Source organism: Podarcis erhardii (assembly GCF_964252035.2).
Source record: "Podarcis erhardii genome assembly, chromosome: 2".
In the NCBI taxonomy this organism is placed as follows: Eukaryota; Metazoa; Chordata; class Lepidosauria; order Squamata; family Lacertidae; genus Podarcis; species Podarcis erhardii.
This window is the reverse complement of record NC_138498.1, coordinates 54,154,532-54,182,503: the sequence shown is the minus strand read 5'-3', so window position 1 is coordinate 54,182,503 and position 27,972 is coordinate 54,154,532. Positions and strand designations below refer to the sequence as shown.

Sequence of the window (27,972 nt, the reverse complement as noted above, 5' to 3'; positions counted from 1 at the left end):
CTAGCATGACTAAGCCACTTCTGGCAAACCAGAGCAGCGCACGGAAACACCGTTTACCTTCCTGCCAGAGTGGTACCTATTTATCTACTTGCACTTTGATGTGCTTCGAACTGCTAGGTTGGCAGGAGCAGGGACTGAGCAACGGGAGCTCACCCCGTCGCAGGGGTTTGAACCGCCAACCTTCTCATTGGCAAGTCCTATAGCATCTATTCAACACAAAAAACAGCGACAATTTGTTGTTTACAAAGGACAGCTGGACATATAAAGGGCCCCATTACCTTCAATAGCTTAGGGCCTCATCAAACCTAAATCCAGTCCTGCACCAGCTATTTATTTTTTAAAATAAGCAAGCATGCCTGGGTTAACTACGTGACAAGCCTCACATCTAGCTTGGCCCTTCTGCAACACTGATTATTTCCTTGAGCCCATCTGAAATCTGCTGACAGAGCTTTCGAAGTCTGTGCATCGCAACCTGAATGGGTGGCTGAAATCCGCACTTCATCTTTATTACATCAGAAACAATATTCAATAGGAATTTTGCCTAAAGAAGGGCTCATGTATGGATCTCAGCACTCGCCCCTATAAATATTTCACGGTTCTTGACAGAAAACAACAACAATAATGCCTTTTCTGCACTGTAAGCTGTTTTCAACATCATCATGAGGGCAGACTTCAAGTGCAGCCTGATAGTGACAAAAGCAATTTAGCGAGGGAAAAACACTTGGATAGTGAAACAATTTTGGTTTAATACTAAAGCTTGCAGGGGGAGGGGTGTTCAGTGCACAGTGATGACTGGGGAAAGGCTTTTGTTCAATAAATAAGGCTTTCCTTTGAGTATTTCTTTTTCAACAAATATAGTGAAATACAATTTAAGGGAAAGCAAAGAAATATTTAAAACCAACAGGGAGGCTCACTCAGTGATAACACCAAGGAAAAATCAATATCATATTGTAATAGGCTTGCAGCGATGAAGCCTTGTCAGAAACTGCACGTGTGGACTTTTTCTGTGGAGGGGAAAAAAGGGACTACCTGTGCTCAGCCAACAACTCTGTGAGGCAAGTAAGACTGGGATGAGGTGACTATCCCAAATCCACATCGTGAGTTTTGTGACTCAGTTGGGAACTGAACTCAGGTCTCCTTGGGTGAAGTCTAAAACTCAGCCCACCTCATCAGGCGTGGAGAATCGTTTTTCATTCCGAGGGCCTCATTGCATCTAACCTCCTTGAACCACATACTGGCAGTGGACAGAGACAAACAAAAGTGGGTGTTGCCAGAACAGGTGAGGCCAGAAGTTGCACATAAACAGCACCCACCATACATAGATTCAGCACACACATGTTCATATACACATGCACATGCACACACACATGTACATATACACATGCACATGGCACACACACATGTACAATTTGGAATAATTGCATATGCATAAGCAGACTTTCACTCAAATGCTCCCTCCACTGCAGTTCGGCTTGCTCTATTTAGGACAGTTTGCACACTAGCCTCAATGGATATGGCATATGCTTAGACCATTGAAAAGTACCATACATGCCACCCCAAGCCCCAGTGGCTATGCAGCTTCCAGTTTGCACATGCCAGGATGAACAACTTTTCATGTTCACCATATGCATGTAAGGATGATCAGGGTTCCTTATTGGTTAGAAAGTCTCCACACACACCTGTACCCACGCAGGGCTGGTAGGTACATGGGGGAAGTCACTGGGGTCCTGCTCCGTATTCCGAGTGCATATGCATAGAGGTTACCGTGTGAATTTTCCCCATGACATTGAAAGAAGACTTCAGTTTGGAATAATTGCTGTAGGGTGATTCTGGGGACATGTTTTAGTTAGCTGTCTCCAAAAGCGATATGAAAATAGCTCTTGCCTTAGGAAGAGCACTGATCAGTTTTAGTTCTGATGTGAAGACTTTGGTGACCTATGCTGAACCCAAATTGCTCTTTGGAAACTTTTCCTCCCCTTAGCATTTATCTGGTTTAAAATATATTCCATAGCCATGGACGAAGGAATAAAATAAAGAAGGGGGGAATGCTTTTGTTGCCTCAATACATCTTGGGATAGTCACCTCATCTCAGCCTTACTTGCCTCACAGAGTTGTTAGAATAAAATGAAGAAACTCCTTTGAATGCCATCTTGAACTCCTTGGAGAGTTAGATAAAAATGTGCCAAAAATAATGGCTTAATTTGTTTCCCTTAAAGTTATCCAATACTTATTGGATTTATTTTTATGCGCCTCTTTTCATCTGTCCCACCTAGACTTCTGGAATTCACCTCTGTTCAAACTGTGTTTCTAAAATTGTGGTGATGAAAGTGCCAGCAATGTACAGTAGATGACACTTTTCTGCTGTTGGGACAATCTTGCTGATCCTTCAGGTACTTGCTATGTTCCCCTTTGTAGAACACAAGAGTACCATTTAAGGAAGGGGCCTCTTACCCATCCTCTGTTTATAATAAGATTATTTATAATAGGATTATTACTCAGGAATATCTCTCATATTACAAGAAGGAAAAATTACAAGAAAAACTGCAACGAACACCATGAATCTTCTCGCCGCTCTTAAAATGCCCCACCCATTCTCGATATATGACGTGGGTCCCTTTGTCTCTCTCTTGTTAACAGCACATTCCAAAAAGCTGCAACCAACCAAGAGATGCAGATGACTGTAGGGTTGGAATGAAGTGGCAATTGTCAGGACAACCTCCTCCTCACGCTACATCTTCCAGGCCTCTGGCAACTAGCCTACGGTTCTTAAGTGAACTGAGCAGCTAATTTTTCCCTGAGTGCTGCAGGATCTGTGCCAAGGAAAGGGGGGAGGGGACCCAACACAAGCTGTCTTTCAAGATTGTAAAAATAGAGTGCAGCACATGATGAATTAGAAACAAAAGCTCAATTTCCACTCACTTACACATAGGTAAGTCCCACTGACATGATTGGCGCTTCTGCACATATTTTTTTGGGCGTAGGTTTACAGCTCTCCTCTCATTCAAAATTATTATTTTGTTGCTAAAATGGGCTGAAAATTAATGACTGACTCTCACTGGAGGGCCAAAGGAGAAATACTCTGGAGTACACTATCTTGTCTGATATTAATGCAGCACCGAGTCTTTCTTTCATCCCATTCATTCTACAATGAAATAAACTGGATTTCAACAGACACAGTTGATTGTCCTCTGAGGTTAATGGTAGCCTTGATATATGGACAGCCCAGAAAGGTCTTCGTGATGAAAGACTTCATGGAAGTTAAAATGGTACTGCTTAATTATGGAATCCAGTGGCAGCCTAGATTTGTTTTGCCTGAGGCGATGCTTATTGGCAAAAGAATCAAAGAGTCTGGGTCACTGATGTCGATTACAGTTCTCTGGGCAGAGAGAGAAAGGGAGAGGAAATCTTCCTCAAGAACCTTATAAAATTGCTAGTGTGGCTGGACTGCAAATTCAAAGTGGCAAGACAGCGCTGGAACTGAAGCAGATCGGCAAGTAAAACTCATAGAGAATCTGGACGTCATTTCACAGCACAGGTGGAAGAATGCCATTTTTTTTAATGCTTTTGAAAAGGGAAAGAAAGGTCCAGCCATCTTCCCATTGTGCTAGTTTTTTGACACAAGAGCATCCATAATGTAACTCTCCTCTGCAATCTGAAATAGTACAGTCGGAATTCTACAGTCCCCTTTCCACCTCATTCTGCAACCCAGGAACGCATGAAGCTGTCAGAGCACTGATCTATCTACATCAGTGCTGTGGACACTCCCTGACAGCAGCTCCCCGGGGTTTCAAGGCAGTTCGACTGAGCCTGGGAACTTTTGCATGTTTCTACCACTGAGCCATGGTTCTTTTCCATAAAGCCAGTTTTGAACGATGTCAGTACTAAAAGCAGACCGACCATTTATCTGTCTAGTATCCTAAGAGGACTTGGGTAAATACAGAGAACCAACTCACCAAATGGTATATATGGGGAAGTTTGCCTGCTTCTTAAATATATGCTAAAGAGCAGCACAGATGGCTGTGGCTGGCTTTGTAGAACATACTGCACAGGCTGGTTGCTGCAGCTCCACCCTTAGTTACTGCTTTTACTCTGCTGTTCCGTTGCTATAGAGTAAAAGCCTATCCTGGCATGTATTACTGAAGTGTGTTTTGTCTTTACTTTCCATTTAGGGGAGTCAGAAGCAAACCTCACAAATAAGCATTGCAAGCTTGATTCATTCCTTCTTCTGGGATGGCGGGAAGGCGTATTTAATTAATTCCTTGCAATGTCATGTTCTTTTTAATCACCTGCTGCCTCTGACTACCATTTTTTCACTCACCTTAGACTTCTCCTGATGAAGCTCAATTTGAATGTCTGTTAGCTTGGTCCTGAGATCTTCGTTGGCAGCTTGTAAGGACATAATCAGTGCCTCAGGCTTTTCAGCCTTGCTGCGTCCTTTTTTTGACATGGCTGTTGGCTGTTGTGAGTCTGTGCGTGAGAATCCTTTTTCAAATGGGAACAGCCATTTTTTCTTTCTTTCCATTAAAGTTGTCTCAGAACCTACTGTGTGACATTCGTAAAGATAGCCCCATCAGCTCCTTGGACAGTCCTGAGAGAAATAAGATGATACAGCATTAGTTAGCAAGTTCAGTGAAAGCTGGAGTCTGCTTAGCAACACTCAATATAAAGACAATGTTTTGTTTTGTTTTGTTTTGTTTTAAGGATTTAAAAAACTGCCCCAGGTCATATATGCCACCCATGAACCATAGAGTTCTTGGGAGGTATATATGACAATTTAAAATCCACAATGCAATATTAAAACAGCATAGAACAGTTAAACACAATACTGAGAGAAATAAAAACAGTCAACCAAATAAAAATTAAATAATTTAAAATGCCAGGCAAATGACAATGTTTTAAACTTCAATAGGGAATAATAGAGAATTGGCTGAAGGCATACCTTCCCCATTCCAAAGTCAGCCCACCATCACAGAGAAGCCCCTGTTATATGTACATGGACTCTATAATTCTCCTATTGACAGAACATGGAGAAGGGCTTCTGTGGCCACATTGCAGAAGCTGATAGGAATAACCATAACACAGATTTCAGATTATGTTTTCCACTGGCATATACTACAAGGACATTAGGGTTGGTGGGAGGTCAAATGTATTTTTGGGCACTCTGGGTCAGATTCAACTAACCTGGTGCTCTAGTAGAAACCTGCTAACTCTGCTAACACACCCTGGGTGTCCACCGCTTCTCCCCCACCACTTTGTCACTTACTTAATGGCCTTGAGATTTCATTCCTCGCTTTCTGCTGAGCTTCATTTTATGTTCAGTTAATTCATGGATGCATTTAACCAATTAATGGCTTGGCTAGAGATTAAAACCAGATCAGTGATCAGCTAGAAACCAGCCATAGTTTGCTAGTATTTTTAGCACCTATGCATTTTCCTGCTTGTCACCTTGATTTCCAGGCATCTACCCACGTGGCTGAAGAAACCTTCCCAATGGCGCATGCATTAGATTGCAGAGAAGCCATACAGAAATGGGACAGGAGAAGAAAGGAGTAAACATCAGCTGCCTTTTTCCTGCCTTCTTGCTATGGTCTGCTTGTATTTTTTCCATATATCTGCTGATCTTGCATAAGTTATTAATATTGTCTTGGAGTATTGCAGTTGTCAGGTTGCAACCTGGAGATCTGTTCTGGCCCTTTACATATTTAAGGGAGTCGAGGTTTCTGTTGCACAGTGCTCCCTTAATCCCCCCCCCCCCAACCCTAATGCTTGCAGCAAGCAGAACCCCAAGGGAAGGAGGAGGGCAAAGTAGTGAAGGAGACTACTCTGGAATAAGCTCTGGTTTGGAAATGGCACAGTGTATGGGGCCAGCCCACTCACTGTTACATACCGTATGTTGCAATTCATCTAGGAAGGATTTAGATTACATTACCAAGCATGGGGGTTGGAATATTAGGTCTGTAATAAATTGTTTGGAGAGGTGGGAAATCTGTGCTCTAAGAAGCAATTTCCCATTGGCCTGGGGACTCTTGTTCAAACAGGAATCTTAATTATATATACTGTATATATATTACATGGGTTGTAGCACTTGCCAGTTGTAGTGGGGGAAAACCTGGAAAAATACTGGCAATGAATCCTGAAAGCTCAGAAACCAGAAGGCAAATCAAAGGACCCTTACGTTAGTCCTATTTTTGAACATTTGGGCTTGGCAATATCAGAGCTTTTTTTGTTTGTTTCAAAGACTGTTGGAAGACTCAGCTGGAGAGATAAGACTTGTCACAACTCCCATACTGTCAACCACCAACATTTCCAATTATGTTAATTAAATGTGCAAATTAGCAATGGCCCATCCGTTCAGAATAAACTCCAGTGTTGATTCCGCAGCTAGAACATCCATGGCATCTGAGGCATGAATACCAACACCAGCTGCTTGTACAGAAGTCTCACACTGGCCAGTCCAGTTATTTGCCAGCATTGTGCTTTATGTGATTAGACCAGTGGCAATTTATCACAAAAAACGCAATGCAAGCCAAGTCTGAAATTTCTGTAAGACTGCATACGCGGTGTATGTGTAATGTACATCCAGTTTAAAGAGGTGGGATGGGAGAGAGATAATTTCTTTCTGGGTGTGCTTGTTTAAAATAAGGAATTATAGCTAACAGCTTTAGCTGTAGCACATAACTCCATTGTAGCAGAAGGAAGAAACTGCTCTGGAGCTGCCTTTCCTCATTGGCTGCAGGTTACCCCACAATTTGAACTCTCTCATAATGCTGCAGATGGCACACATCACCAACTGCAGTCCTGCAGCATGAGCCTTGCTCAGTGTGCTGGATGTGCTGTTTTAAGGTCAATCTACAATGAGAGAGCATTGGCCCATAAAAGATGGATGCTTTCGCTTCTGAAATAGGATACCTTTGGCTGTGTGCGCCTAAAAGCGTAAAGAACGACAGTTAAAAATATCATTACCACACAGATGGAATGTCTCAATTCTACCCACATAGCAGGGAGGGTGTGATGTGACCATGTTTAGCAGCTGCAGAAGGGCTTAGTTGTGTCGGTACACAGGAAAATATGAAAGAGAGGGAGAAGGGATCCATAATGAGGAAATGAGTTTTGGAGATACCTTCAAAAAGGCTTGCTTATTCACTCTTGATTTATGATATAAAGTGCTGATTTCCCTCTCCTCTGCAGACAGACATATGTTACGCTTGGCATTTGTATTTGCTTACAGATGTATCCAGGCAGCTGTGACACACTGAACTAGTGAGATAACAAGCTTTAGCATAAATGCAGCGGGCAAGTTTGCTTACAATCCTTAGAATGCTGACTTGGCACTCTCAGCAGCTATTGGGACATGCTGCTCAGTGCTCTAGAATTAATCATTCTAATCGGATTATGAATTAGATATACAAGAATCAAGCCTAGGACCAAAGACACATACACCAAAATTCTACTGCACAGTATGGAACACAACAATAACGAACCTGAACAGTTTATACAAACACTAAAGTGGCTGGAGTGGTTGGCCTGTTGTTGTTGTTTTCAGTGCAGTTACACGCAAGCATATCAAATAATCTAGATAACTGCTACAGACAGTAGCCACTGTTCTGAAGCAAGAGTTCACAGGAATCCACTGGTAACAAGACCATAATGTTCAGTGGATAATTAGGATGCAACCCCTCTGTGGCTTCAGGGGGATTTCACAGGGATGGTCATCAGCAGGAGTAAGCTTAACAATGTTCTGCATAAATAAGTACTTGCTCCCTATACAGCCCCAATCTCTAAAACCCATACCCTACAATATGTGGAAAACTAGGACGTGCATCTTCTGGGATGCACTCACATGCACGTCAAATGACTTGTGCAAGATTGCACCTCGGACAATTTTGGGGCCATGGCACCCCAAAATTGGATGTCCCGATGCAGTCCATGCTCTAGCCATCTCTTATCCACATATACCTTTCCTCTGCTCTCTCCAGGTATGGTCCATGCTTTAAAGCTCCAAGTCTGACCACCGCTGCTTTTTTTCTTTGTTTTGTCTGTGAAAACCTGCTCTTTAGCACTCACTCAGAGCAAATGTCAATCTGCTGAAAACCTGAACTGACATTTGCTCCGACTGAGCGCTAAAGAGCAGGTTTTTGTGAGGAAAGATCAAGGAGGGAGGAGAAAGGTGCTCAGACAAGGAGCTTTCAAGTGTGGACCTGTGCCTGGAAAGAGTATAGCAAAATATAAATGCGGCTAAGGCCTCAATGCAGCAGGCACCAAGACTGCTGGTGGTATATATCCCCCCTCCTTTGCCTCTAATTGCTTAAGAATTCTTCATTAAGTCCCTGGTAGGAGCCATGTAAAAAATGCTGTTACAGCGCAATTCTCTTCTAACACTTGTAGAAGCAGGAGCAGCAATAGGTTTGCCACAACAGTTCGGCGTAGATAAAGATTTATCGGAGATTAAATTCTGCTCCCATCCAATCTTGGAAAGCAGTTTAAACTATGAAGTGAGCACACATTGCCGAAGATCCTGTGGCTAGACTGTCTGTCTGCAGCAGCACTTAAAAATGTACACCACAAAATATGAATCTGGTTAAAATTGACCTTGTCAGATCAAAGGCATCCCTTAAGAGAAGGCATGTGCTCTCCTACTGTTCAGCGTTTTACTGAATGATCATTGTTGTCACTGCCTTGTCACTCTTCTGTGAAACGAGAATGACATCAAACCCCTTCTTCGTAAAGGCATTTGGGGCTGTTAATGCTGTGGTGCGCACACACAGTGCAATTCTGCACATGTTTACTCAGGAGGAAGTCCCACTGTGCTGAATGCTGTGCATTTAGGATTGCAGTTTCAGGGGCACAGTCCCATGTCGGAAATGTCCCTGAATTAAGTAAGCAACCTTCACTGACAGGGGGCAGCTAGCTTGAAATATCCCCGACTCTCCCTGCTGCAGACATAGGCAGACAGAATCCTTTTAGGGACTAGGTCAGGCATCACGTTTGGAATCAATAAGGAGAATGTTCTTCCCAGCTCCATTCTTTCTTATCCTCTTTATACGCTCCTATTTGGTTCTCATGCATGCAGGGGAAGCTTCTCTTCCAATGCAAATAGCAGGTGTGCTTGTGTGTGTGTGTGTGTGTGTGTGTGTGTGTGTAGGTGCCATTCTGGACTGGGGACAGAGCCGGACAAAGTATTATAGCCCCCCCCCCCAGCTCTTATCTGGAATGGTTCCCTGTGCCTACAGTTTACTTAGAAAGAAAGCCATTTATGCAATTGCTAATTGCATGAATGGCATTGTATATAGTTTAACCCTAAGTTGCAGTTTATTAAATCTGTGAGCTTAGAGTTCTTCTGAGCATGTACAGAATGTGTTTTGGTTTATCAGAGAGTATAAATACAGAGCCTGTATTGAAGATGGATAGGAGGGCAGCACTCCCATATTAGTTACTGTATATACTCGAGTATAAGTCAACCCGAATATAAGCTGAGGCACCTAATTTTAGCACAAAAAACTGGGAAAACTTATTGACTTGAGTATAAGCCAGTTCACCACACCACAAACCTGGTGGTGGCGGCAGCGGCAGCAGTGGAGGAAGAACAAGCAACCCGAAAGGGCTGCTTTTGGGCTGCTCATTCCTCCTCCGCCGCCGCCAGCGGTAGGGGCGGAGGAAGAAGGAGCAGCCTGAAAACCGCCGCCTCTGCCGCTCACAAGAGCAGGCATAGGAGCCATGGTTGGGAGAGGCACAGTTCCTGTCCTTGCGAGAGGTGGGTGATGGCGGGACCAGCGGCGAGAAAGGGCTACTTGGTTTTTCTGGAGAGGGCTTGTCCCTCCGCCACCACTGCCGCTGCCCACCTCACTCAAGTATAAGCCATGGGGGGCTTTTTCAGCATAAAAAAATTGCTGAAAAAGTCGGCTTATACTTGAGTATATAGGGTATTCATTTGTTTTATAAAATTTACACACTGCTTGACTATCAAAAAAAACCTTAAAGCGGTTTATAAGGAGGTTAGACATATTTGAGGTCACTATGAACTGAGGTCACTATGACTGGTGACATAGCAAGCTGATGCTTTTTCAACATTTGTGTGACCTTAGGAGACAGGGAAGAGATGAAAGGAAAGCTTTGTAGGCTCTTGTCAAGAGCAGATTCCGTAGCCTGGATGAAAAGCAAACAAAGATGGAGAGGCCCGTGAATATTTTGTTCGTCTATGTGCTTGATTTTCAGCTCAACTTATAAACACTGTTCAGAATTAAGAGGAAATGTTGAAAAGGCATGAGGCAACGGTATCAACAGGATCTCACCCTCATGAGTTTGCAGGCTTGTGGGAGTTTTTCCTCAACTGCTTTTTGTCCTCTCACATCTCCTGTATTAAAGATTTTAATTTGAATCTTGATAAACTTATACAAACAAGCGGTGACATGTACAACCTCAGCTGTACACTTCAAAGAAATGCCATACATAACTGATACCCTAACATCTCCATCACCAGTGGTCATAAAATCCATAATCCATGTACCATAATCTTTTATAAATCAGATTTTCGTCCAGGTGTTAAAGTGCAGAAGAGGGCTCATATTTAGAACCCTTCCACAAGCCATTGATAAATATCCACCATTCAATCAGCTCCTGAACTCAGAGGACTTCATCAGAGCCTCAGTGTGGTGACCTTTGCATAGAAGCCAGCTCAGACAGCACGTATCCATTTCTCCCTGACCACCCATGCAGTAGGATGCAATTTACAGCCTCGGCTACAAATACTTCTCTTCTGTGATGAAAAGCCACAAAGCATGACACTCAACTGACATCATCTCTCACACCTGAATGCCTCTCGTTAAAGGTCTCCACGTATTCCCATTACAAAACTATTTCTCGGGGGCACACAATACTTATGGCACCATTTCAATCGGGTCAGTTGACTACATCCCAGATAACCATTAAATCCTGGATGAACTGATCCAGCTGAAGAGTTTCTAAAATGCAGGCTAAAGGTAGAGAAAGGAAACACTTCTATCAAGCCCCCTTTCACTTGAAATACCCACCATTCATTTTTAAACTGTCATCTTATGTACATAACTAGGGATGTTGTGACATAAGCTTCCCCTGTCCAGAGTACTGAAACCGGTTTCAAGCCTTTTTTGACATGCCAGTTGAGGATCATAGAATTGTAGAGTTGGAAGGGGTTACAAGGGTCATCTAGTCTAGCCTCCTGCAATGCCGGAATCTTTCACCCAATTTGGGGCTAGAACCCACAAACCTGAGATTAAAGAGTCTCATTCTCCATCTCCTCACAATGACAAGGTTCTCTGACCATGGTTGGTAACTTTTGGGTGTGTTTTGAACTTGCACGTAAACCTCGCATTCCAGTTCGAACCTGGAACCACAACCACAGAACAGACAAGAGGTCCTTTAGGTGATTCCATTTTGCATTTTATTTCATATTTCAGCAATGGACGCCTTCAGACTGTCAGTATTTTGTAGGGGTGTTGACTGCGGATTCAAACGCATAGTGGGACAATAAGTCCAGTGAAAAACACACACATCAAATCCAATGAAAACACCCCAGCTTTTTGCAGTTAGGGAAGTGATGAGGAAAAAGTGTGGGATGGGCAAATGATTAACAGAATGATACAGAACAACCACACAAGAATATCAGGATCGGTGCAAGATAAATGCTATTTGTCATATAAAGTCCCCACAAACTAATGAGAAAAAATGCTCAGTAAAGACCCGACATAGACTAATCTCCAAGTAAGCTTTGTGCAAGCACATCAGGATGAATGCTCAATAAGCAGGCCATCTGGAGGGGCTCTATACCACCCTACTCATATGCAGAAGTATTAAATGTATATGGGAAATGGGAAATATCATCTATGACCATCTATAATACAGCTGCCTTGAAACATTTGTATACTATTGGGTATGTATTGGTGGGAGGAAAGGTAGAGCTCATGCTCAATTTTCAGATGTGATTACTGGGGCATGCTTCAGATTTGTGCAACAAAGCTCATGTCTCCAAGGCTAAGTGATTTATTGAAAATCATGACTTTCTTTTAAAAACATTTTGTCATTCAGTGGTTGTGCTGAGGGAGGCAGAATTTGATTTCTCACTAGTTTGACTTTCATTTCTCTCTCTGAAGCAGTGCTAGAGGTGGCGGCACACCATCATATACCTTAGGCAATAGAAACAAGAATAAAAATTTCAAGGCCTGATTTCTTCAGAGATCCTATATATGAAGGTAAATAGCTTTGGTTAGGACAAGCCAGTGTTTGGCTTCTTTCTCATGCCGTTGTTGCAGAAGGCACACAAATATAAAAGCATCTGACTTTGCTCTAACAAATAACAATTAGCTAAATAGATAGGATTTCTCTTTTCCACATAAAATTGTCTGAAAACGCCTCCTGGCTGGATTGCAAAAATATGTTTGAAGCATGAAATAGTAGCCTATCTAACTATCTTTTGTGGTGTCCCTTTCTCTTGTCAGGCAAACTATGGTGACCATTTAACCCATTGTTATAAGCAGTTTGCCATCAATGGGAAGCTAGTAATCTATCAATAAGAAGGAAAGATGAATCTCTTTTAGAGAACAATTTGGAACACAGAAGCTGCAATTTACTGTGAAATGGCTTCCAAATGAAGAACTCCTCACACAATTCTCTCTGATCCCTGACAAGCTCACAATACAACAGGAAGGGCAGCTGTGTCACTTAAAACAATAATATGTTCATAGATTAACTTCTGTTACAAGTCACCCTGTGGAAATTCATATGGTATTTTGCTGCCTTTCCCAAGTCCGTTCATTGCTGTTCCATCAATGGACAAATTGGTTCAGTTTTAGAAGGATAAAAGCCTGAACCAAGCTAGAAAACAAGCTGACTCCTCCTCCTAACTCTGCCTACAGGATTTGGCCAGCAAAGATAGGAAAACCCTATTTTTCCTGGATCACTAACAAAACCAGAGCTCAGTCCATTTGTCCCTCCTTTGTCCCCTATGAGAGAAGCTAATACTCAAGAGACAGAAAGGCCCACCCATTCAGCTCCCTCAGAAAATGGGAGTTCAGCCTTTCCCAGTCCCTTCTGCAGAAATACAATGAACAAGATAGTACAAAGGACTCTGGCAGGATTTGCCTAGCTTTTATTGGTTTGTGTCAAGCTTCACCTTCTTGGAGTGTAGGAACAACCTGGTACCTTACCAAAGACTCCTAAATAAGCTCAGCAGTCATGGGATAAGAGGAGAAGTGCTCATGTGACTCAGGAACTGGCTAAATTGTAGGAATAAAATGGAGGATGAGGCTTCTAGTGGCTAAGACCCCTGATTGCCATTGTTGTTACCTCCACTGTAGGAAAAAACCATGCTAATAATAATAATAATAATAATAATAATAATTTATTTATACCCTGCCCATCTGGCTGAGTTTCCCCAGCCACTCTGGGCAGCTCCCAAACGAGTGCTTCCAAATACCTCTTTGGGTGTGTTCCAGTAAAAACTGAAACTGTCTTGCAGTTTTCTTTCTGGTTTATCAAGGAAGCACCCCCATTGTGCAAAAAATACTAGAGAATTAGTTCCTCTCAGCTTTGGGTCACTTGGAAATATTAGCTCTTGTTGGTCGGAGCTTAAAATAATTAAATCAAACAGTAAAAAATTAAAGCTTGCCTTTTTTGTCTGGTTCCCCATCTTTGATCTCAACACACAAAAGCACAGGATATAGAATCACAGAATAGCAGAGTTCTTCCTGATGTTTAGTCAGAATCTCCCTTTATGTGACTTGAAGTTATTAGTTTGGGTCCTACCCTCTGGAGCAGGAGAAAACACTCTTGCTCCATCTTCCATGTGGCAGCCCTTTAGGTATTTGAAGATGGCTCTCATATCTCCTTTCAGTCTCCCCTTTCCCAGGCTAAACATACCCAACTCCCCTAACCATCCCAGACCCTTGATAATCTTGGTTGCCACCCTCTGCACACGTTCCAACTTGCAGATCCACCTTGAGATCACAGGAGTGTCATTTGAGTGTTCTATCTATCTAAGCAACTAACTACGCCAGTGTGGTGTAGTGGTTAAGAGTGGTAGACTCGTAATCTGGTGAACCGGGTTCGCGTCTCTGCTCCTCCACATGCAGCTGCTGGGCTAGTCACACTTTTCTGAAGTCTCTCAGTCCCACTCACCTCACAGAGTGTTTGTTGTGGGGGAGGAAGGGAAAGGAGAATGTTAGCCACTTTGAGACTCCTTTGGGTAGTGATAAAGCGGGATATCAAACCCAAACTCTTCTTCTTCTACTACTACTTGGTTGCACTTGGAGCTGTCCAGCCTAGCAGGTTACTGGCAGTGCAACTGGGCCAGGCTGAGGAAAAGTCTCAAGCTCCAAATTATAGAGCAGTATCACAGTTCCTTAGGCAGCAGAGCTGTTAAGTAGAACACATTAGTCTTCCATGGTTCAATTTTCTTTTAGGTTACCTCTATAAACAAATACCTTAGGATTACCTCTATAAACTGTGTAAACACATTCCTAGATTTTTAAACCTCTGGAGATTCGAGTCTGGATGTTTTATTGGTACATAAACCTTAAGCTGGCTTCATGTTACTGAGAGTTTTATTTATTTATTTTATTTAACAAAACCTGTGCACCACATAACTATAAATATAACCTCTAAGTGGTTTGCTGAAAACATAAAATAACCATTACAATTATCAATAAAAGTCAGAGTTAAAAGCAAGTTTTAAAATATTAAAAATACAATTTAAACCAGTGGTTAAAATTACAGATTAAAACGCATGTCACCTTTTACATGTCTGGGTAGGGTAGGCTTGAATGAGTTGCCCATCTTAGAGTTTGAGCACAATCGAAACTTTGGCAGCCAACTGGAGAGTCTGCATGGAGGGGCAGCGTGATCACATCTGCAGCCCTGCCATGCATGGCAGCTAGGGCAGAATGTGTGTGTTTGGGGTGGGGGTGGGGGTGGGGAAGTAGACAGGTAGATCACTTGCAGGAAGGCCTGAAACTGGCATAACAATTGGGCCTAGAATGGACCCAGTGCCATTGCATGAGACCAGTGAAACTGTCTCAGGATCTAATGGATTCTGGACTGGCTTAGCTCTCCTTCCTCCCTGCCCCTAGATTGCCCCAGTCTGCTCTTACGCTGGCTGTCCCTTATGGGCATCCTGCCAATGGCACTCATGCTCAGCAGGCAGAAGAAGAAGAGCTACACTGATGGAGTGGCACACCATTCTGTTGGTGGCAACCAACAAGAGACTGGCTTAGATGGCAAAGCTAGCTTCCCCCCAGTGCAAGCTAGGGGCTCTGGACTGCTCTGACCAACTGATATATTCCTAGTGCTTGGTGGATGTCATTTGTAGCAGCTGCCTTTGCCTCATTTCTTGCAGCACTTTATGCAGGGGAGAAGGGGCAGCCATGTACATTTAAAAACACAGTGCAATAATCATGCAACAGGGGCTCCATTCCTCACTCTGCCTTTTGAATTTAAATGGCAGTGAGGTATTTTAATCATTTTTACTGCAAAATGGTTCGGGAATTGAAATGCACAGAATAAACAGTATTTTCCAAGCAGTGACAGTGAAGAATTAATGCAAATTTCCCTATGCTAATGCTTTTGTTTAAGTTGAGCATCTCGCAGCGTGGATTGTTCCCTGGCTGCTAATGAATGGCCTCCACTTTTTGTGTGAAGCCAATTGCAGGGTGCTGTTAAATGCAAACCCTCGTTATTTATCAAAACATATGTTTGTGTGTTTCGTTAAAACAAAAGGTTTGTTTTCGTGTCTTACTTCGTGTACATTTATGTCATAGCTCTGTGCTTGGAACCTGAATGCAAATGAAGCTAATATGCAATTATTATAATTTTTGACATGCAGCTGGATGGTCCTGCCCTTGCTGCATATATCAACATATTCAGAACAATCTGAAAACTGCATATTCCACTTGGCTCTCCTATCATTCTTGTGATTTCTACCCACAAACAAATGGATGTGAGTGTCACTTTTCATGAGCTGTTGAAGAATGGATCAGGCAAAGACTCTGGAGGCAACAGGAAGGGACATGCCATTTTTAGCTTGCTAAACAACACACACTTTCCCTTCTCCTTGAACTGCCTGCAGTGGAAGGCCAAACAAACTTAACTCCAAGGGACCAAGGTGCCAGAATGGGTTCTCCTAAGCAACCAAAAATTCACATCTTGCTACTTCATCAGCTGACAAAAAGATTCTGTTTGCTAATGTCAGGGACTGGGCAGAGGAGGAGGAGTGTGGAGACTGCCTCCCCATCCTGACCCTTCCAGGGGGGAGGAAGAAGAGGAAAACAGTATAGATTCACAACAGTGGTTTGTGGGAGATCACAGCTCAGAGGCAGGTGAGGGGAAAAGTGGGAGAGAAGGGTGTGTGTGTGGAAATTCACTTGGGACAACACTATTATCCAAGAGACTGGGTTCTATAGCTTCTCTCTGTGAGGTTTGAAATAAAAAAGGATGTAAGAAACTTTTCCTTGTCTTTATACTTCCCTAGGCAACCATCCGGGAGCTGCATATAGCACCCTGACAGCTAAAGGGATTTTGCCAGAGCTGACAGGCTCTAAATATAGACCCCTGTCCATTAAAATGCAGATGAGGAACGTCTAGTTCCCCCAGATGTTGATGGACTGCAACTCCCATCACCAATGACCATTAGGCATGCTGGCTGGCCTTAATGGGAGTTGGGAGTCCAACAACATCACATTGGGTACCCCTGCTCTAGCAGCAGCATCCTGCCATTTTGGTCAGTCTTCAAGGGAAATCCCATGTAGAGTGCCTTGCAGTAATCAATAAATTAGTGTAGCTTGTAGTATGGTGACAAGGCTGCCCTGATCCAGCTAGTTGTAGATGGAAATAAGCACTTCTTCCCAGAGGCCACTTGGGCTTCTATCAGGTGCACCAAATTGGGCCCCACATTGGGGGGGGGGGCTGTCGCACGTGCATGACATCACATGCACAACGCCGCCCCCCCCGGTCGGGCCACATCTGCTGGGATGCTCTAGCAATGGCCCTCCAAGCCTCCCGCCCATCCTGGCATTTGGGTGATTGTGCCAGTGCTCACCCAGGGATGGCAGGTGATGGCAGTTCCCTCAATATTGAAGCCCCTCGCATCCCATATTTCCAGCCCCGCTGGCTTCTAGTGACAGGATATTAAAATCATAGAATTGTAGAGATGGAAGGGACCACGAGGGTCTAACCGCCTGCAATACAGGAATCCTTTCTCCAGCATAGGGCTTGAACCCACTGCCTTGAGATTAACAGTTTCATGCTCTGCCAACTGAGCTATCCCAGTCCATGAACCGTCAGGGTGTGTGTGACTCCATGTAGGACAGGTCAGCCACCCATTTCCTGAATTTAGGGACTGCCTACCAAGAGCATCTCTGTTTTGCCAGGATTCACCAGAGACTTGTGCTGCACAGCTAATATGATTTTAAAAACCGTGTTGTTTTTATGCAAATGTGCTTCATCCTAAGAGCCAATCAGAGGGATGCATAAGCTGCATAAATCAGATTATTATTAGAATAAATACACAAGTAAATTTCACCCAAGTGCAAATTTATCAAGTGTGACCTTGGGACTGTATTTCAGATGTTTGAGAAGGTCACAGTGTTGGGCTGCAGGAGGGAAGCCTATTTTGAGTTTACTCGTATTGATGGAATTTCTCTCTGTTTTTTAAGGCCTTTCATATAATTTGGCTTAAGACAAGCTGCATAAGAAAAGGCAATGCACAAAGCCCAAGAACAACCTTGAAAGCATTTCTAAAAATAGAGAGCTTGCAGTTAGAGCACTAAACCTGGACATAAATCAAAAGAAATTATTTATTCAGCATGTGTGTATGCACGCACAATGCACTCATGCAAACACACACGCAAGCACATGCCCCATATGCCGCCATGAGTCTTTAAAATACCTGAGCACCAAATATTTTACCTATCAGTCCCTTTCATTGAGAAACCTAACAGTACTATTTTTCCCTATAGCCTCCTCCCAACACATTGTGATTGCACTTATCACTCAGTAAAAACAATAAAAGATATCAATAGGCTTGGAAGCATAGCCACTAACCAAATAAGAAAGGATGAGTTAGGAGCTTATGGGAACAGATGGCAATTGTTAAATTCACAGTAATATGAAAGAAACGTGGAATTATAAAGAAAGATTAGACAGTTGGAATCTGGTTGCACATAATATAAAAAGAAAAACTGGGATAGCAGAGATTGGAATAGATTTAATTTTAAATAACTAACTGTAAGAAAAGATAAGCATGACCTCTTTTATTACCTATTTATTACTAATGCAGTTTTTGGTACCCTTTATGATGCAGTTGAATAGAAACATTTTAAGTGTTGAGACTGCAGGAGTGCACAGTTTGAAAGTACTGTCTTTTTCTGTGTATAACATGCCCCCGTGTATAAGATGCCCCCTATTTTGGGGGACTACAAATGGGGGGGGATTGTTGAGCTTTTTTTGGGGGGGGTAGCTGACCACCACTGACAATAGCAAGAGCTACCAAAGCCTCCAATCGACTGCCCAATCGCTGCCAGCAGCCACCAATCTCCCACACAAAAATTGCCATGGCGACAGCCTATCAACAGCAGCCCTTGCTGCAGCCACCAATCACCTGCCCTATCACTGCTGACAATTTCCTGATTGCAGCAACCAATCACCAGTCCACCCTCTGCACTATCCGTGTATAAGACAACCCCAAATTTCTAACATATTTTTTAAAATAAAAAAACCTTGTCTCATACACTGAAAAAATACAGTATGTTTGCATGAGGAAACTATTTACAATTATTCATATATTTCAAGTAATTATCCATAGGCTTACAGATAAGAGGGAGAGGGGGGGGGAATGGGAATCATATTGCAAAACAACCCCTATTTGATGTTTGTCAAGATATCTCAGCTGAAATTCATGAGAGATTTAATCATTAATTTTGCATTTTGTTGTGTGTGTGGCAGCAAATATTGTACATCTAGCCTTGCAGCTGGGGACTGAATGGAAATCTGTGCAGGCAGATGTGCTCACTATGATCTGAATTGACAGGATCTAAGAAACCTCCCAATGCTGGTATTAATGAGCAAATTATATATATTTTTAGTCGAGGGTGAACCATCCAGAAAAGAAGAAAAATCCTGGGTAAGAAGTCTCCAGCCAAATCTCCTATTACACGTTGTCCAGAGGAGTCCCAGATTTTTTACAGTAATGAAGGCCAGTCCATGGAAGGACAACAGAAGCATCACTGGAATACAGTGGTACCTAGGGTTAAGTACTTAATTTGTTCCGGAAGTCTGTTCTTAACCTGAAACTCTTCTTAACCTGAAGCACCACTTTAGCTAATGAGACCTCCTGCTGCTGCTGCGCCGCCGGAGCACGATTTTTATTCTCATCCTGAAGCAAAGTTCTTAACCCAAGGTACTATTTCTGGGGTAGTGGAGTCTGTAACCTGAAGTGTCTGTAACCTGAAGTGTCTGTAACCCGAGGTACCACTGTACTGATTCATCTGCAAGGCAGAGCATATTCTCAGAATGATTTCTAGTGGCAAAAGGAAACAAAACGTACAGCTATGCATTCATTAGGGTAAATAATTGTTACTGGGGGATATAATTGTATGAATTCTCTCTCAAAATGTATTAGTGCTGCACAGGAATGACTGTATTAATATAAATTAATTTGTAGCAGCAAGAAATGAAGAAAAGGCGGTTTTGTATACAAGAGGTGGGGAATGTAGGCACATACAGCGTCTTCCCCACCTCCTGCAATTGTAAAAGCATTGTGCAGTGAATTGAATTCAAAAGCAGGGATGCTTTATTTCTGCAATTATACTTGACCTAAATGGTTATAAAAGGTTGTGCTATAGGAGTTATTGACAAGGCAGGAGGTCACCCAGGCAACTCCAGTTATTGGGCAGCTGATAAATGGAGTGGATAAGTATGCAAGTGCATAATATTTGTTGAGAAGGGAGTAACCACTACAGAGCTGAGTAGATACCTAGCCAAGAGGTGATGATATCAGGGATTCGTTCCATACATTTTGAAAGCACTTGACACTGTGGCTTTCATTATCGAATTTGAAACACACTTAAATGGAATAACGGGGGAGAAAACTGATGAAAGCCAGAGAAAATATCCAGAACATTTCCTCCGCCCTGATTGTTGCCTCTGATCTCTATCTCCATCTGTCCTTTAACGTTGTCAAGCTATGGAGGCTGTATCCAATTGGGAAATACAGGAACATATGGTGCCCTTCAGATTCACTAACTCTTGTATATTTCAACACACGGAATGTCCTTCTGGTCTTTTGAGTTAGTGTCCCTCTTTTTCTTAAAGATGCCATTGTTTTCTGACCCTCCTTTAAAGAGAAGCATGTATAAATTTAAAAAGCACTCGGAGATGCAGAAATTAAATAGGCAAAGCTTTTCCAGACAGTATCTTGCACCACTTCCATGTGCAGAAATAAAGGGACACCAGTGTTCTTGTACCTGTAGCAAAGCAGGAGAACTTCTTATGCTCCTTCCTTGCACACCTGCCTTGCAGAGTAGGCCTGCTTCTCTAATGGTTGCCACCACCAGCTCTGTGGGAGTCTGCAGGCTGCCTTCACCCCAGACAAGGATGAATTAATAAACTATTAGACCATGAAATTGTGGGCCAGTGGGCCTTGCTCTTCCAGCCAATCCCTTGCAATTTATCCAGAGTGTAAAGCCAGCTCTCTAGCTCTGTTTCTTCCCAAGAACAGAACAACAATTCCCCCAACCACACAATATTTCTAGCCTGTTTATGAGCAAGTTTTAAGGAAGACCAGCTTCTCTGAGCAGTGCATAGTAAAATCTGGCATGGATGCCAGATGGAAAGGAGGGGACAAAGCAGCAAGGGCAGCCCAGCTTTGACAGACTCTCTTCTCTCTCATTGGCCTCTTGAGAACCACAGTCACACTTGTCAGGTATATGAGCCCATCTCATGTTTTCCAGGTAGCCGTCTTAACCACCCTTGTGTATTTGAATAAAACTGGTGGAGATAGCTGATTGCCTGACCTAGAGAAATGGTGAGGGCCTGGAGAACAGTGCTCCTCTGTCACAATACCCACATTCCCGAGAGGGTGAAGCAGACACAAAGATGGCTAAACTGAAACGTGAACGGGTGCAGTGCTCATGGAGACACAGCCTACAAGAAAGAGGACAGTCTTTGGGTTGCATCCAACAAAGTTGTCCTGCAACCTTTTGTGGCATCTGTACATTCCCTGTATCTGCTCCAGGGGATAGGAGGTGCCCCCAGAACAGATTTGGGAGAGGATGGGCAAAGGAACAAGTCCTTTGTATTCCCCCGCACCCCTTTTATATAATACATATTGTAGTAGGTTGTCTAGAGAACATTAGCTACTGGGCGACTAAGCAATGCAGTAAAAACAAAAACAAAAAAACAATTCCCTTGATTTTCAACGAAAATTGGATTTCAAAGAAACTTATAATTAAATTCCATACAAAGGCACAATATTGCTGGTGGTGATGGGGAGGCAGTAAATGCTGATGATAATTATTTCAGGACCTTTTCTCCAGAGGTTGGGGCAAGGAATATACAAAAAGAGTCAGAGGTGGGCTGCCTTATGGTGACGATGTCAATTCATACAAGCAGCCGTAGGTAGCAGCGTAAGGTGTGATACTATTATTACAGAAGTGTAATCAAAGGAAATATTGCTACTGTTTCAGAAATGACAGATGGTTATTGACTCTGGTCTCAATGGGGAAAAATTAGGACCTTTGACATATACTGTTTGCCTTGATTGATGAAAAACAGCTGTGTATACTCAGGAATCAGCATGGCGCATTTGGTACCTGCCACTTCCCTGTGTTTTATTATTTTTGTCTCCCGAATGGAAGCCTGCACAGATCTTCCACTCTAGTGCAGTACAGCGGTACCTCGGGTTACAGGCGCTTCAGGTTACAGACGCTTCAGAATACAGACTCCGCTAACCCAGAAACAGTACCTCGGGTTAAGAACTTTGCTTCAGGATGAGAACAGAAATTGCGCAGCGGCAGTGGGAGGCCCCATTAGGTAAAGTGGTACCTCAGGTTAAGAACAGTTTCAGGTTAAGAACAGACCTCCAGAATGAATTAAGTTCTTAACCTGAGGTGCCACTGTACTAGTATAATACCTGGCACTGACTGTTAAGGTGGCTTGTGTGAGTTGACACTGTTAGCATAATATCATACACTGACAGGAGATTGGGAGCTTTAACTTCTATTTTTAATTAAACACAGCCTTGTCATATCATCCAAACCTGACGAACTTTGGCTAATTCTAACAAAAGTTTGTTCAACACCTGCCAACTTCAAACCGTGGCTTATGAAGCTGGTTTGTCTCAACAAACTATGTTAGGACTAGCCACAGTTTAGGGAAATGCTATTCTGCACTTCATCAAAAAGGAGAAGGAAGCTGCTGATCCAGCCGAACTGGAGGAGGAGAGTGGAGAGTGGAACAAACCTGACAGCTTTCCCCCACCATGATAAGCCCTGGTTTATCATGACCTCAAAGCCAGTTCTGTCTTTTTAGGGAAATTTAGTAAATTTATGAAACAGATGCCAGACACAGGCAAGGTATTTTACACATTTAGGTGCTTGGTGCTTTGAGTACAATTTTTGAAAAGCTGAAAAGCAAAACCATAAAGTAAATTGAATTATGCCATCCATAACAAGTTGTTCTGAAAAACTGCAGAACCAGATATTTCAGGATACTGTATTGGATCAAGAGATTCATCTCACTCACTCCAGAGAAGCTTCCATTGTTTAATTGTTTATTGTTCAATTGAAGCTTCAGTTGTTACGGATGCTGCAAACAAAGCCATAAACGAAGCTATGGTTGCATGTGTGGTTCTTTCTCCTTTGCAAATGTTGCCTGTTTGTATTATGACTGTGGAGTATTGCCAAGTCCTTTGAAAAAATGTAGTAAAAGATGCATTTATTTAACAAATTGTATACTGCTTAACTGTAAATAAAATCTCTAAGCAGTTGGCAAAGAACATGAAATATACATTAAAACTGTCAATAAAAATCAAAATTAAAAAAACAAGTTTACTAAAAAGGAAAATAAATAAACACCTTAAAGTATACATTCCAAGTGAAAATTATGGATCACACCAACTTTTCTGGGTAGATTTTCGTAAACAGAAAAGGTTTTAAGAATACAGTGGAGGCGCCTTCCTAATTCCAGGGAATTCCAGGGTGTAGATGCTGCCACATTAACAGATAGGTTCCTTACAAGTGTGGGACAGACATTATGTGGCACTTGTCAAAGTGGTTGTGTGGACAAAGAGATGAAACAAAGGGAGCTTGTGTGTGTGTACCGGTATATATATGTGTGTGTGTGTGTGTGTGTGTGTGTGTGTGTGTGGAGAGTTGGAAGAAAGTGGATATCAGATTTTGATGACGTTTTCGGCCAGGCATAGGCAAACTCCGGCCCTCCAGATATTTTTGGGACTACAATTCCCATCATTCCTGACCACTGGTACTGTTAGCTAGGGATGATGGGAATTGTAGCCCCAAACATCTGGAGGGCCAGAGTTTGCCTATGCCTGTAAATTTAGGTAGTATAGAAACTCCTTGACACTCATTAGAAGCTTTGCAACCTCCCTAGCTAACTTCCCCCCCCCACCTCTTACAAATACACATATGCAACTAGATCTGAAACAGCGTGACTAGTAAAAGCAAGTGTCTTCTTGGGAATAGAGGAATATGCGTTTAATTTAAAACGCATAACTGAGCGAAACCAAATGGCACTGTTGATTTCCACAAAGTATTGGGCACCTTTATTCTTGATGCCCCTGTGAATATAATTTCAATAAGCAGGTTTTTGATGTACTTTGTCATAAATAGAGCTGGCCCTACCAATAGATAAGAGTTACATGATCACTTCAGGCAGCAGATTTGGAGCAGCAACTGCTCAGTTTATTAACGTTATACTTTTACTCCCAGAGTGTAGTGCTTATGAGGCATTTTGGGGTGGACAGGACACCAGTTGTTGTTCCACCTCAGACAAAGCAGTAGGTGTTGAGCTGGTCCTGTTTATGGAATGCCTAGTGAAAGGTCATTTACTGAACAATATGAAATTTCTAGAAGGGTGTAGGAGTATTCTTGTGGGTTTTTTAAAATTAAAAATAATAATACCAGAAACAAAACAGTAGCAAGCAGGCTTTCATTCTTTAGACCATTGCATGAAAGGTTGTTTTATTTCCACTATCTTCTATCCCTTCAGATTTCAGCTGCAGGTACATTACAACTGGTGGCCCTCAACTCCTGTATAAACTCGTAGCTTTTCTATTTCATCTTTTTAATAAAGCTTAAATGTTTTGTTATTTGTAGCATCATTCCTTTCACTGGCATCTCTCAGCAGTGCAGTTGGTGGGCACTAAGGGACAACAAGCAATATGTCACTGCAGATAAAGAGCAGGGCAATTAATTTTCATCTTAGGAGGTTATTAATAGCGAACAAAAAGTGCCATGTTGCTCTTGTTGTTCTGCAGTGTACAAATTATACGTTTCATTCCGCCAAACCTTTTTTTTTGGGGGGGGGGGAGAGACAAGCTAGTAAGGCTATAATTATTTTATGATAAAGAGGGTGATAAAGAGAAGTTAGTTGGAAGCGAAATGTTCATCACAGTTTATATGAATCCTGCAATTTTTGGAAAAGACATCTCAAAGGCGACGAGAGCAAATCTGCAAGAAAATATTTCAGGGTCTGCTTTTGCTGCAAACAAAGCCTTAAACAAGGCTATGGTCACCACTTTTTCCTTTGCAGATGTTGCCTTCACTGTCACCTCAGGTGTCCTGGCACCTCAATAATAATAGTAATAGTAATAATAATAATAAAATCCATCCAGATGGGTGGGGTATAAATAAATAAATAAATAAATAATAATAATAATAATTATCCTAAAAACAGAATCCTTCCAGATTCTACACCAATGCCACTGATTAAAGCTCCACTGAGCAGTACAACTACAGAAGTCCCTTGAAATGCAGCAAAGAACATGAAGGCTCAGAGGTGACTATCAAAAATAATTCTCCCTGAACTGCTGTATTTTCCATCTTGTGAGCCTGCTGTGTATCCCAAGGACCAGCAGATTTTCTTTACACAGGTGCAAACCTCCCTTCTCCCCCATGTACACATTTGAGAGCTATGGGCTCCTGTGTGGTGGTTGGTAGCCCCCTAGCACTAGGCAAGACAGCCAAGTAAGGCCTCAGGGCAATTAAATGAGCAGCAGGGCAGATGCCAAGACCATACAGCTCCCTCTCTCTGCCTCCAATACCCACACGTTAAGTGTAGACTTCTGCAGGAGAAAGCCTATGTGTGGAAAGTCTATGGGTGCATAGGCTTTCCAGAGTTGATGTAGGGCAGTTTTCCAACAAAGTTAGTGTACACACATGGGGTGGAATTCAGCGTTGTGCAAAGGAGAGTGCACTGTGTCTGTTGCGCACTGTGTTCATGTTGCATGCAAAAGTATCTACGGAAACCCAACCACATTTTTCATTCTTATAAAACAGGGTGGGCGGGTGGGGGATAGGGGAGAACCTGAAACTCTCCAGATGTTGCTGGACTCCAGCTTCCACAATCCCTGATGACTGGCCAAGCTGCCTGGGGCTGATGGAGAGCCAGAAGTCCCCCACCTATTCTATAATATAGAGTGGGAGGTTGGTTGCTTAACCCTTTCCCAGCCAATGGGATTTGCACCATAAGCAAATAATTGTGCCACCTGGATTTGGCAGACTAGAATATGGCAACCCTACCTGGAGAGCAGATTAGGGTTGGGGGATGGGTGCCATCTCTCCACTCTGCTAAAACGAATGTTTCGGAAGGGAAGGGAAGGGAAGGGAAGGGAAGGGAAGGGAAGGGAAGGAGCCCAATTCCAGTGCTTTAGAACTGTATGCTCCACCTGATCTAGAGATATTAGAATTAATTATTATGTCATTTTAAATAGAAAGAGCATCTTTTGATCTTTCTGTTTTTAAAAGGTGAAATTCAGTCCCATATAAATGTGTTTCCTCAGTTTAATTGCGCAGTCTACTTGCCTGAGCAGCTATAAGCAAGGGAATTGTTCATGTGTAAAGCTCCAGAGACAGGAAACCACTTGACTGAGAAGCTAGGAAATCCCCATGAGCAGCAAACTAAGCCCTCCCTTCCCCCGGCAGTGTCACTTAAATTCTACTAGACTGACCTTTGCTCAGCTCCATAGCCGATTTTCAATATCAAGGTTTATATTTCCCTAATTATGCATTATCTGACTTTTTTTTGCAGGCAGACTGGAGGAGAGAATGCTTCTGAGCATGTGCAATGTGCAATTACAGTCAATTTACACATCAAATGGTGATTATTCCCAGGCAGATTTGAGTCCCAGTGCCTTGCATTATTTGCAAGCAAAACTCCCTCTCTCATACCCCCAAAAATCTCCATATGTAATGTCACAGGAGATATCCTATATGCCCGTTTTAAAAATGAATATTTCTTTATTGCAACATATTTTCTTTTTTTATTATTTGTTCTTGTATTTATTGAAACCTTACCCCTGAAATGTCTTTCAAAGAAACACAAAGAGGGAGCATGGGTAGAATACTGGAAAAGATAAGGACAATAAAAAGGGGTGAGAGTTCAATTCATTGTGTGAGACAATGAGTGTGTATCTTTGAACACTTATCTTTGACCAGTAGGTCAAGAATAACTGCTCACCCATATGAGGTAGGCGCCATTTGCGGACCAGCACGCAGTACCCCCAATCTTGTTGGAGACACGCCAGGTTACCGAAGCTTGCCCGCTTGCCCGCGGAGCTTAGGGGGTTCCTGGAAAAACCCCAGTTTAAATGAGTCAATCCGTGACGCCGACTGAGGCAGGACCACAGGAGCGGACCGTGATTGAGCAGGCTTCGCTCTGGTCCGCTCCTGTGGTTTAAAGGGGGCGGAGCCAGTGTTCGCCGAGCAGTCGGCTCCAGAGTTCAACCATCTCATGAGGTGGGTTGTGACAGCATAATGGCAAAAATGATGAAGTGGGTCCCTAAATCCATTATCAGGTTAAATATGGGTCCCAAACAGGGATATCTATACGTATGTTTTGTTGAAGCAGGCAAAGTAAAACAATGAAAGGAGGAGGAAGCCTTGCTTCTTTCAAAAAAAAAAAAAAAAAAAAAGCGAAAACACGGTGTCTGTACATATTGCCTCATATCTCAGGTTCCACAAATGCTATAAACTTATTCTTTATTATGAAAGCTGAAAATCTGGATATTATGGTTCACCAGGGGAATGGGCAACAGCCCCCTTGTCCCCCCAATGAAGCCCACAGTCCCAAGCCTGAAAAGATGGAGAAGTACTGACAAAGTGGGAGTGGATTGGTTGACTAGTTCTAGCCCAGCTCAGACAAAATATTTCTGTCATAGGAATTTGTAGCAAGCCTGTTCTTTTTAAAAATAATAATTGATTTGGGCAATGTTTCTGATGGCAGGATTCCCCCCCTCCAGTAATATATTTTTTGTTTAATTGAAATATTTTCTATAAAATATAATAATAATAATAATAATAATAATAATAATTCAATTGGCAACATCACTCAGATTCAAAACAAGACATGCAAGGAATTTGACTCTAGTGTTGAGGAATCAGCCTCCTGAGGGGATTCTCCACGTTCCTTAGGAGAAGCGTTTAATACGCAGCTTCAGAGTAGAGAGAATTTTACCACAGCACGGGGTTATGACTACACTTAATTAGAATTGCATGTATTAAAAGACACATTTGCATTCCCAGACTCCTCCTGGAGCAGCTCAGACGCAGCTGTGCAATTCTAACAGGCAGAGGAAATTTATTTTTATTCCCCCTCTCAGCGGTCCGAGGCAAACATTAGTTCCACAGCACAACAAGCACTGAATGTGCAGATAACATGGTGCCCAGGCAGAGTGAACTATAGAGGGAAGTGCCTGAAGCAAAGTTCATTGCA

At 42.6% G+C, this 27,972-nt stretch overlaps 1 protein-coding gene across 4 annotated transcripts in view; it reads right to left on the bottom strand.

Moving 5' to 3' along the window:
* Positions 1-27,972, bottom strand: part of JAKMIP2 (janus kinase and microtubule interacting protein 2) — an 84,541-nt gene that overhangs the window by 30,423 nt on the left and 26,146 nt on the right. For 3 of the 4 annotated variants that reach the window (XM_081852054.1, XM_081852053.1, XM_081852055.1), the window contains exon 2: positions 4,319-4,588. In XM_081852054.1, coding sequence (XP_081708180.1) covers positions 4,319-4,522 — 204 coding nt within the window. In that variant the 5' untranslated portion in view covers positions 4,523-4,588. Of the gene's footprint in view, positions 1-278; positions 907-4,318; positions 4,589-27,972 lie in introns of those variants that run through there. The other variant, XM_081852057.1, reaches the window with a different exon arrangement.